Here is a 12141-nt window from a genome sequence, read left to right as displayed (position 1 = left end):
AATGTTTCTCGGACTAACACACTGTTGAGTTTCCTATTTACTAAAGAACAGTCATTAAGACAAAACACAAAGAGTTGTAATATAATCTGTAAACATGTCATTCTATACTGAAAACAGGTACATTCTGAAAGATTTTTGATGATGTTAATGGATAATATTCATTTTAGGATAATATCTTTTTTTTACTTTCCTGAAATTGTATTATTTATGTTGTCTCATACCATGACAATACACTAACTTTCTCGGACATTCGGTGTCCGTTTTATAAAATAATCAAATTTTGGTCATTTTTTCGCTGTGCCGGAAAATCCCACAAGAGGGCATAAGCAATCATATTGCTATTGGACAAAACATCACGAATCACGACGTGGCCTTATCTCCAAAACTGAAAATATTTTGAAGCCAAAACTTGGTGAGCGTAGGTTTGGCATAATGGGCAGTTGGCCCCGAACAAGATGGCGTCTAGGCCTCAACGGTTTTTGAGTTATGGCCATTTCTCTGGGATTAAAGGTCCAAAATGAAAATAGAGAAATTATTTTTCCACTTCACGTCAAAGTCAAGGAGCCTCCGGTGTCAATAAAAAAAGAACCAGCCATTTATCTATCGTCATTTAAGAGAAATCGTACGATGACAGATTGGTGATGTTCACGGATAGGTGTTTTTTTTTCAACGGTTACAGATCCAGTTGCGGGGTGTTCTTACAAATCTTTTTAAAGTGTGCTGCGGAGCTCTGCGAGATTTCTGTGATTTTCTATGATTTTCTGAAATAACACACACTCACTAAACCCTCTGTAAATAACTCAGTTCTTAACGTAAAGACTTAAAACTCAGGATTCTGTAAAGTAATACCCCAATCAGGATATGAATTTATTTATAGCTTCCTGTGCCAACCGGAAGTGCCTTAAATGGTGTCACAGTGGCAGTTTCCAAGGGTTAAAAAGGTCAGATCTTTTCAAAACTTCATATGTGTGATTAGGCAACCCCCATAAACTGTAAGTCAGTCATTCCTCCCAACAGATGTCAAAGAAAAGCTCTCTCTCACACACACACACACAGAAACACACACACAGCAAGGATGGAGTGACAAAGTGCGGTGCTTAAAGACACAGAGAGGAGACAATGGCATTACCATAATCCCTAGGCCTTGCCGAGTTCAACGAGATATCCCGCTTGACCGTAGCTCGCTCGGTCTAAGCGCAGCGACCATTAGAAAAGTAGGCCCAAAATGATTGACTTCTAAATGAGTTGGAAAAAGTTGGGTTTGGTGTCAATTGGTATCAGTTTAGTGTCAGAATGACATCTAATTGACTGATGGACACTGACTTGCTAGTTGACTTTTGTACATTAGCAATATGTTTAAAAAGGAGAGGGACCATCACCAAAATGGCATTCTGAAATCAACACAAAAAATGGCATCACCATAGTCTCCAGACTGTGCCGAGTTCAACGAGACGCCCCGCTTGAAGCTCTGCTCTGAGTGCAGTGACCTTGAAAAAGCAGAACCAAAATGAAGCCTGGCCCTCAATGTCATTTGCTTTTGGGTGACAGTGAGAGAGAACCGTTAGGGTGAGAAGCACAATTCGACCTCAGGTACGTTCCTAAGGTCCTCCCGATCCGTGCAAGCCTAACCTTGACCGTGTGGCATTAACCCTTAACAGTTAAAAGAAGGTGTTTACTTCAAACAGTTTGCATTGACTTCTCTCCCCATAGGAATACATTGCCTGCACCTCTAAATTCAACCTGAAGCCTATGTGGGTTATGAATGCCTTATGAACCTGTCTTCTATGACAGTCCATCAGACCACTATGAGGTCTACCTGTGTCGATTCTAACTTCCTGGACCAACCGGAAGTGGTTAAAATGACCCTAAAAGTGTTTATCCATAACCTTCAGTTTGAAAATGACTACATTCAACCCTGTGTAAATCAGTCAGTCATTCTTAACTTAAAGACTTAAAACTCAGGATTCTGTAAGTTTCATGTCAATGAGGACATGTGTTTACTTATAGCTTCCTGTGCCAACCGGAAGTGCCATAATTGGTGTCACACTGGGCTGTTTTGAAGGGTTAAAAAAGTCAGATCTTTCCAAAACTTCATATGTGTGATTAGGCAACCCCCATGAACTGTAAATCAGTCATTTTTCCCATAAATGTCAAAGAAAACTAAATCACACAGACACACAGCTTGGATGGAGGATAAAGTGCTGTTCTCAAAGACACAGAGAGCAATAATGGCATAAACAAATCTCTAGACCTCCAGTTCAACTTTAGACATATCCCGTTCTAGACCTCAGGTCGCAGTGGTCTAAGCGCAGGACCTCTAAAAGTAGGCCCAAAAAAGCCTCACCACAACGTCATTTGCATTTTGACAGAGAGAGAACCGTTAGGGTCTCAGAGAAACAAGACCTCAGGTACATTCCTAAGGCTCCTCCCATCCACGGAAGCCTAACCTTGACCGTGTGGCATTAACCCTTAACAGTAAAACAAAGTGGATTTTCAGCAATGACATCTCTCCCCATTAGGAATACATTGTTAGGGTTTTACTGCTACCCCTAAATTCAACCTGATCGGCCTATGTGGGTTAAGAATGCCTTATGAACCTGACCTGGACCCGCCATCATGTAACTATGAGGTCTACCTGTGTTTATTCTATGCTTCCTGGACCAACCGGAAGTGGTTAAAATCACCCTAAAATGTATATCTCATACCCTGCCTGCAGTTTGAAACATAGTGCATTCAACCCTGTCAAATGGTATCAGTTTAGTTAACATAATCTAACTTAAAACTCAGGATTCTGTAAAAGCATTGCCCAGTGAGGATATGACTGTTGTACATTATAGCTTCCTGTTTACAAGTGCCAAATTGGTGTCTCAGGGGCTGTTTTGGGGTTAAAAAAGTCAGATCTGTTGGTAACTTCATATGTGTGATTAAGACAACCCCCAATGAACTGTAAATCAGTCATTTTTCCCATAAAATCCTCAAAAAGCAAACTAAATCACCTGACACATTTGCTTGGAAGGAGGGACGTTTGTTCCTGTAGAGACACAGACAGTGGCTGCAAAGATAGCTTTGTATGCATCAAAGCTGTCAGACCTAGAGTTCTGAAACTTTAGAAACCTGTTCTATCTCAGGTCATCAGACTGTTAAACAGCCACGTAACTCTATCACAACTGCTCCGCCCACAAACAGCTCTCGAGGGTAGTGATTTGCAATGACATCACCGACTCAACTCCATCCACTTTAAATGGGATTTACAGGAATGATCATAAAGATATATCAAGACTAGGTGCATTTAACCAATGCTACCTTATATAACATCAAACCAACATTTTCATGTCCGATATCATTCATGGACCCCATATAAGTCATGGATAAAATGGATTTTAAACAGCTGCATTGAGTTGCTGCCAATACAAACTGACCTTTATCAACTAGCCACTTTAAACTTACATTCATCTCATATGTATAATGTAACATACCATCTACTGACCTTGCAGCTAGTACCATCACTTATTCATATATGTTATTACATATTTTTTTTATTGTGTATAATCTAGTTTTGGAATGAGTTAGATAGTTGTGAATTTTGGGCCTATCTCTGTAACTGCATCCTTTGGCTACTAAACATTGCTAACCATATGTGGGTTTATGTGACAAATTTGTATTTGTTTGGAAGAATGACATATCTAATTGACTGCGTAGAGACAGACAGTTGCAATAGTTAGCTTTGTTCAAAGTGTTTAAACAAAAAGAAGCACACCAAAGTGACATTAAATCAACCCTAACGTTCATTGAGACTTTAGAAACACTGTTCTAAATCCCGAGTTCAGGGACCAGTCAATAGGATTTTTAAAAAAAGACACCGAGTTAGGTAGTGCCCAAAACTTTAGAACCAAATGGCTAAAGGTGGTTTCGTGGCTCTAGAAGTTCTCGGGCCGAGAAACAGCCTCGTACATTTGCAATGACTTCAATTCATTTTTGCATCACGAAAACGACGACATTTAGAAATGTCCCAGAGTCGCAAGACTAGGTGCATTGCGACTGTCTCGGCCCATATAGACGGACCCCAACGTTCCTGTCCGATAGCTCACTCATGGACCCCGTATCAAGTCATGGAAAAAATGGATTTTCAGCAAATTAGGGTCTTATGGTAAATGCACATGGACCCCATCAAGTGGAAAAAAAATGGAACAAATATCTGGCCCATCTAGCCAAAACTTGGGATTCGGGGTTGCCTCAGCTAGGCCTACACATAACATCAGAAATGGACACGCAGCTAGAGGGTAACGTGTTTTATTTTATTTTTATGGTTTGAATAGAAGGCGTTGTGAATTTTGGGCCATCTCTGTAGTATGTGATAGTTGGCTACTAAATGAGTTGGAAAAAGTGGGTTTGGTGTCAGTTGTGTCAGAATGATATCTAATTGACTGATGGATGGTGAATCTTGTCCATTTGCAAAGTGTTTAAACATCGAGGTGACATCCTGAAATCAACCCTAACGAGAGATTGAGACGAACCAGAACCACTGGTCAGCCATCCCGAGTTCATCGGGCCAGTCAATTTCACACTCCTGCAGGATTTTTATAGCATGACAAATTCGTGATGGTAAATGCCCGTTGAACCATATTGCAAATGCACAGTGACTTTGCAAAAGAGAGAAAACAAACAAATGGACATAATGAAAACACGAGTGATAGTAGTTCCTTTCTATCACTGCATGGCCATCCTGTGTTCATCAGGCCAGTAAATTTTGCATTTCTGCAGTATTTTTGAGCATGTCAAATTTCTTATGGCATTTGGCTCCAAAAAGAGTGACTTTTTACTTCCTATGAAATCCTATTGCAAATGGACAACACATATGCCTTATGCGAAAGTTTAAAAAATGAAAGTGTTAATTTGACAAAAGTATATTCACAGTTCTTAAACATGTGTAATTGACATAACAATCGAAAGAATTTCAAAAAACAGTCCAGCAAGCACTTGAAGGGGTGATAAGTTAAACAAAAAAATCATTTTATCCAAATTTTGCTTTTGAATGTTGACTTGGGTTGCATTTGCAATATGAAAAACCACAGTGGAGCGCGTTTGCCACCTGTTGGATTTTCAAAGTGTTACACCTGGCATTTGCAATCAACTTCGCGCAAATCAACGGTGGTATTGGACACAGTGTATATGGTTTGTCCAATGCCAATGACTTCCCATTCATTTTTGTCCATTTCAGGGGGGTATTCCCTTACATTTAATAAACGATGGAGGCCACTGTGTTCTAAGGGCCCTTCAATGCTTCAGACATTTTAGTACACTTCCCCAGATCTCTTAATCAGGGATTTGTCTGACAGTCTCAATGTATACAATGCATGCCTACATCTAAAGTATGAACATATGAGGAATGTCTGACAACTCACCCCCATCACAAATGCTCTTATGTAGACCCATGCTTTTATTTTGAATCAGTAGCAAAGGTAAAAGATGAGAACACCAAAGAATTAACTGAACAGTAGTCTTTTTACGGACTGCACACCACCTGTTCTCAATTAGCAAGCAATGGACATGAAACATTTCAAAAGAGACAAGGCATTTTTTAAAGTCAAATTGTTTATTGATTCCATCACACTAGAGTAGCAACACCAGCATCTTCCTGGTCTAAAAAGCAGAAAGAAATGCAAACAGTGTCAGCAACACAGAATGTTAAGTAACCAATGTCAAAAACAATACTCACCATTAGAGCTTCTAGAGGATGAATCCATTATATTTCCCTGTTGATAGATATATGGTTGGTACAAAGGCCTTCAAATTCAGAAAGCAAAGTTCAGAGCAGGTTAAAGTGAACCATTACCTTGCAGAATCCTTAACTCGTGTTGGATATATGTTTGGTGCACCAATGCTAACATAACCGTCCTTGGGAGCATTGCCACTGTCAACAGGCATTGCTTCCCTAGGAGCGTATCTTATTTGGGAGACTCCAGTTCTGCCATTCTTGTAGTGCGATTTGAAACTGTAGGAAGAGATTGGGATGACACCCGACTGTTCAACAATGCTGGCCTGAGAACTACCAGAGGCACCATCTTCAGTGCTTTCGTAGTGCTTCTGCTGAGAATTTGGGGCCAGTTGCTGCTGGGAAATTTGGCCTACATGCCAAAATTGCTGAGGAATGGCGTTGGGTTGCTGCTGGGCCATTTGCGCTGGATACCTCACTTGCTGGGGCTCGACGGCCAGTTCCTTCTGCTGCTGGGGCTCGACGGCCAGTTCCTTCTGCTGCTGGGGCTCGACGGCCAGTTCCTTCTGCTGCTGGGGCTCGACGGCCAGTTCCTTCTGCTGCTGGGGCTCGACGGCCAGTTCCTTCTGCTGCTGGGGCTCGACGGCCAGTTCCTTCTGCTGCTGGGGCTCGACGGCCAGTTCCTTCTGCTGCTGGGGCTCGACGGCCAGTTCCTTCTGCTGCTGGGGCTCGACGGCCAGTTCCTTCTGCTGCTGGGGCTCGACGGCCAGTTCCTTCTGCTGCTGGGCTGCCACACGAGCGGCCAGTTCCTTCTGCTGCTTTGGGGCTCGCGGCCAGTTCCTTCTGCTGCTGGGGAAATTGAGACGGATGCCACACGAGCGGAGGCTGCTGGACAATGGAGGCCAGATGATTCTCCTGAAGTTGGAGCATTTTAGCTCGATACCACATTTGCTGGGGCATGGCGGTCAGTTCCTTCTGCTGAGGTTCAGGGGCACGGTTGCTTCTGATGCAGGGGAATTTGAGCTGGATGCCACGCTTGCTGGGGCGTGGTGGATGGTTGCTTCTGCTGCTGAAGTCAGTGGATGTTCGATTCTTGGACATTTGAGCTGGATGCCACACCTGCTGAGGTTGCTGGGTTATGGTGGTTGGTTCCTTCTGCAGTAGAGGCATAGTGGCTAGTTGCTTCTGCTGGGGAAACTGAGCAGGATGCCACTTTTGCTGGGGCACGGCGGTCGGTTGCTTCTGCTGCAGGGGCATTAGAGCAGGATGCCACACTTGCTGGGGCACGGTGGTCGGTTGCTTCTGCTGCAGGGGCATTAGAGCAGGATGCCACACTTGCTGGGGCACGGCGGTCGGTTGCTTCTGGGGCATTTGAGCTGGATGCCACACTTGCTGGGGCACGGCGGTCGGTTGCTTCTGCAGTGTGTGAAATGGATTCCACACTTGCTGGGGCACGGCGGTCGGTTGCTTCTGCTGCAGGGGCATTAGAGTAGGATGCCACACTTGCTGGGGCACGGCGGTCGGTTGCTTCTGCTGCAGGGGCATTTGAGCAGGATGCCACACTTGCTGGGGCACGGCGGTCGGTTGCTTCTGCAGTGTGTGAAATGGATTCCACACTTGCTGGGGCACGGCGGTCGGTTGCTTCTGCTGCAGGGGCATTAGAGCAGGATGCCACACTTGCTGGGGCACGGCGGTCGGTTGCTTCTGGGGCATTTGAGCTGGATGCCACACTTGCTGGGGCACGGCGGTCGGTTGCTTCTGCAGTGTGTGAAATGGATTCCACACTTGCTGGGGCACGGCGGTCGGTTGCTTCTGCTGCAGGGGCATTTGAGCAGGATGCCACACTTGCTGGGGCACGGCGGTCGGTTGCTTCTGCTGCAGGGGCATTTGAGCAGGATGCCACACTTGCTGGGGCACGGTGGTCGGTTGCTTCTGCAGTGTGTGAAATGGATTCCACACTTGCTGGGGCATGGCTTCTGTCAGGTTGCTTTGCTGGGGCACGGTGGTGCATTCTGAGCTGGATGCCACACTTGCTGGGGCACGCGGTCGGTTGCTTCTGGGGCATTTGAGCTGGATGCCACACTTGCTGGGGCACGGCGGTCGGTTGCCACACTTGCTGGGGCAGTGTTGCTGCAGCATGGATTCCACACTTGCTGGGGCACGGCAGTCGGTTGCTTCTGCTGCAGGGGCATTTGAGCTGGATGCCACACTTGCTGGGGCACGGCGGTCGGTTGCTTCTGCTGCAGGGGCATTTGAGCAGGATGCCACACTTGCTGGGGCACGGCGGTCAGGTTCTGCAGTTTGTGAAATGGATTCCATACTAGCTGGGGCATGGCAGTCGGTTGCTTCTGATGCATTTGAGCTGGATGCCACACTTGCTGGGGCACGGCGGTCGGTTGCTTCTGCAGTGTGTGAAATGGATTCCACACTTGCTGGGGCATGGCAGTCGGTTGCTTCTGGTGCATTTGAGCAGGATGCCACACTTGCTGGGGCACGGCGGTCGGTTTCTTTTGCAGCATTTGATTAGGATGCCACACTTGCTGGGGCACAGTGGTTGTTGGCAGGGGCATTAGAGCGGGATGCCAAACTTGCTGAGGCTCGGTGGTCGGTTCCTTCTGCTGCAGGGGCATTTGAGCTGGATGCCACACTTGCTGGGGCACGGCGGTCGGTTGCTTATGCGTCAGCATGTGAGCTTGATGCCACACTTGCTGGGGCACGGCGGTCGGTTGCTTATGCGTCAGCATGTGAGCTTGATGCCACACTTGCTGGGGCACGGCGGGCGGTTGCTTCTGCTGCAGCATGTGAGCTGGATGCCACACTTGCTGAGGTTGCTGGGACATGGGGGCCAGTTCCTTCCGCAGGATGGCGGCCGGATGTTTCTGTTGCGCTTGCAGTTGAGATTTTGGAGACTTATAATTGCCATATCCTAGAGACTGAAGTGATCCTGCATAGAGCCATGCTGCATTAGAATCCAGTGAAGGAGACCAATCACCTAGGTAAAAAATATAAACTGTAAAATGCCAGCCTTTGAAGGTTATGGAACTGCGTAGCTGTTATTTGAAATGAACTCACCTTCTGATGTAGAACACGTTATCCCTCCAATTAGCAGGCAACAAAGCCAAGAAACTCTTCAGGAAAAAGAATGTATGTTATAAACATAGCTACCTGTAACACCTGAAGGACAAGGGAAACAAACTAAATCAATACTTAAAAACATACCTGAAAGCGATTCCAATCATCACAGCCATTTTGCCCTCAAAACCTCACCAGTATTCAGAACTAATGGTAGGCATACGTCCTACCAGAATATCCCTTTACTATATTTGCCAGATGTTTGGTTGCTCCTTTTAAAGGAATCCCAGACCCTTCTAATGTCGTTGGCTAATTAAGGACAGCTGTCAGCCACTGAACTACATTCAATTTCTATTTCCAAATTGACCCCTAAATCCTACACCTTGATCTAAACACAAGGATTTAATAGGGATAAGCAATATGGCCACAATTGCATCCAGCCTATCAGAAGGCAAGGTGAAGCAATTAACATATTGCTTTACCCTATCTGATCATTTCAAATACCCATAAGTGACTAAGTGGTAGGTGTAGGAGCTAGGGGTTGATTTGGAATGCAGAAATTTACTCAGGTCTGGTTGATTCTCTAATTGAGATCCTGACAGGTTTGACAGCCCTTACTCTAAAGCACGTGTCAAACTCATTACACGGATGGCCGAGTGTTTGCGGATTTCCACTCCTTCCTTGTACTTGATGGCTGAATTAAGTCCACTAATTACTCCCCTCACCTACAGTAGTTGTCTTGGTCTTAAATGAAAGGAAAAAACAAAAACCTACAGACACTAGTCCCTCCATGGAATGAGTTTGACACCCCTGCTCTAAAGTAGGAAACACATTTTGTCTTAGCACTTCATTGATCGGTTTAAATTATTGCTTGTACAAAATTCACTTGGCTCATTTGAGATTAGAGGCTGAATGAGCAGTTAGGCACCATTATTTTACACATGCCTTCTTTAAAACCGTGTGTTTCATTCAGCATAGCAACATTAGATGGATAACAGTTTCATTTGCACAAAGTGCAACATCTTAGACAAATTCTGATTTCAGACAGACACCAATTAATAAACACTCATGTTATGCTTTTGATGATCTGAGTCTTTAATTTTTCAGAGGCAAACATACAGTAGGGCTCGTTTGAGTGGTAAGGCTAAAGCAACTGACTGTAGACCAAAGTCAAGAAGTAAAGTCAGGAGAGGTGCATCTGCGACAACCGAAAGTCGGATACTAACTTCATTTTCCAACAGCAAGGCTCAGATCACCATGGCAGTGTTGCCATTGTTTATAAAAGGTTTCCTTTATAATGTAAAACTGTGCTTTGACATATGCATTGATGGGTCTTAGATTTCTAGACTGGGTATCTCTAAAATGCTTTGTGACTACTGCTGATGCAAAAAGGGCTTTTAAGAAATACATATGGTTGATTGACAGATTTGTATTATTATAAAAATAATATAACAATATTATTATTATCATCACAATCTTTATTATTATTATGTTACAGGTGAGACATACCCAGAAATGTCAACATCTTGGCAAGTGCTCAAATCTGTACAGCAGCCCCAGACAATCATGTACAGTAGCTCCAACTTACAAGAATGGGTTTACAAGGCAGTGATGAAAAAGTTTATATGAGCGCTAATTAAAACATACAATGATATATATTTGATACAATTACCCATTCAAAACTGTTGTTACAAAATCACTTCTCATTGTGTTCATTTCAAGGTTTCACAAACATAAAACAACTATCTAGTAAATGTTTCTCGGACTAACACACTGTTGAGTTTCCTATTTACTAAAGAACAGTCATTAAGACAAAACACAAAGAGTTGTAATATAATCTGTATACATGTCATTCTATACTGAAAACAGGTACATTCTGAAAGATTTTTGATGATGTTAATGGATAATATCATTTCTTTTTTACTTTCCTGAAATTGTATTATTTATGTTGTCTCATACCATGACAATACACTAACTTTCTCGGACATTCGGTGTCCGTTTTATAAAATAATCAAATTTTGGTCATTTTTTCGCTGTGCCGGAAAATCCCACAAGAGGGCATAAGCAATCATATTGCTATTGGACAAAACATCACGAATCACGACGTGGCCTTATCTCCAAAACTGAAAATATTTTGAAGCCAAAACTTGGTGAGCGTAGGTTTGGCATAATGGGCAGTTGGCCCCGAACAAGATGGCGTCTAGGCCTCAACGTTTTTTGAGTTATGGCCATTTCTCTGGGATTAAAGGTCCAAAATGAAAATAGAGAAATTATTTTTCCACTTCACGTCAAAGTCAAGGAGCCTCCGGTGTCAATAGAAAAAGAACCAGCCATTTATCTATCGTCATTTAAGAGAAATCGTACGATGACAGATTGGTGATGTTCACGGATAGGTGTTTTTTTTTCAAAGGTTACAGATCCAGTTGCGGGGTGTTCTTACGAATCTTTTTAAAGTGTGCTGCGGAGCTCTGCGAGATTTCTGTGATTTTCTATGATTTTCTGAAATAACACACACTCACTAAACCCTCTGTAAATAACTCAGTTCTTAACGTAAAGACTTAAAACTCAGGATTCTGTAAAGTAATACACCAATCAGGATATGAATTTATTTATAGCTTCCTGTGCCAACCGGAAGTGCCTTAAATGGTGTCACAGTGGCAGTTTCCAAGGGTTAAAAAGGTCAGATCTTTTCAAAACTTCATATGTGTGATTAGGCAACCCCCATAAACTGTAAGTCAGTCATTCCTCCCAACAGATGTCAAAGAAAAGCTCTCTCTCACACACACACACAGAAACACACACACAGCAAGGATGGAGTGACAAAGTGCGGTGCTTAAAGACACAGAGAGGAGACAATGGCATTACCATAATCCCTAGGCCTTGCCGAGTTCAACGAGATATCCCGCTTGACCGTAGCTCGCTCGGTCTAAGCGCAGCGACCATTAGAAAAGTAGGCCCAAAATGATGTGTGATAGTTGGCTTCTAAATGAGTTGGAAAAAGTGGGTTTGGTGTCAATTGGTATCAGTTTAGTGTCAGAATGACATCTAATTGACTGATGGACACTGACTTGCTAGTTGACTTTTGTACATTAGCAATATGTTTAAAAAGGAGAGGGACCATCACCAAAATGGCATTCTGAAATCAACACAAAAAATGGCATCACCATAGTCTCCAGACTGTGCCGAGTTCAACGAGACGCCCCGCTTGACCGTAGCTCGCTCTGAGTGCAGTGACCTTGAAAAAAGCAGAACCAAAATGAAGCCTGGCCCTCAATGTCATTTGCTTTTGGGTGACAGTGAGAGAACCGTTAGGGTGAGAAGCACAATTCGACCTCAGGTACGTTCCTAAGGTCCTC

General features: G+C 43.8%; 1 protein-coding gene across 29 annotated transcripts in view; it reads right to left on the bottom strand.

Moving 5' to 3' along the window:
* The window catches only part of LOC127916976 (daxx-like protein), a 51015-nt gene that overhangs the window by 15279 nt on the left and 23595 nt on the right, over positions 1 to 12141 (bottom strand). For 12 of the 29 annotated variants that reach the window (XM_052500406.1, XM_052500405.1, XM_052500404.1 and 9 more), the window contains one exon: positions 6193 to 6462. The exons of 2 other annotated variants lie outside the window; for them this stretch is intronic. In XM_052500406.1, the coding sequence (XP_052356366.1) occupies positions 6193 to 6462 (270 nt within the window). Of the gene's footprint in view, positions 1 to 5574; positions 5641 to 5716; positions 5754 to 5833; positions 6463 to 7863; positions 8706 to 8785; positions 8842 to 8932; positions 9031 to 12141 lie in introns of those variants that run through there. 15 more of the 29 variants (XM_052500399.1, XM_052500398.1, XM_052500413.1 and 12 more) reach the window with 12 other exon arrangements.

Source organism: Oncorhynchus keta, unplaced genomic scaffold (genome assembly GCF_023373465.1).
Source record: "Oncorhynchus keta strain PuntledgeMale-10-30-2019 unplaced genomic scaffold, Oket_V2 Un_contig_1042_pilon_pilon, whole genome shotgun sequence".
Lineage (NCBI taxonomy): Eukaryota > Metazoa > Chordata > Actinopteri > Salmoniformes > Salmonidae > Oncorhynchus > Oncorhynchus keta.
Note: the sequence above shows the minus strand (reverse complement) of the source record. Positions and strands in the feature narration are given on the sequence as shown.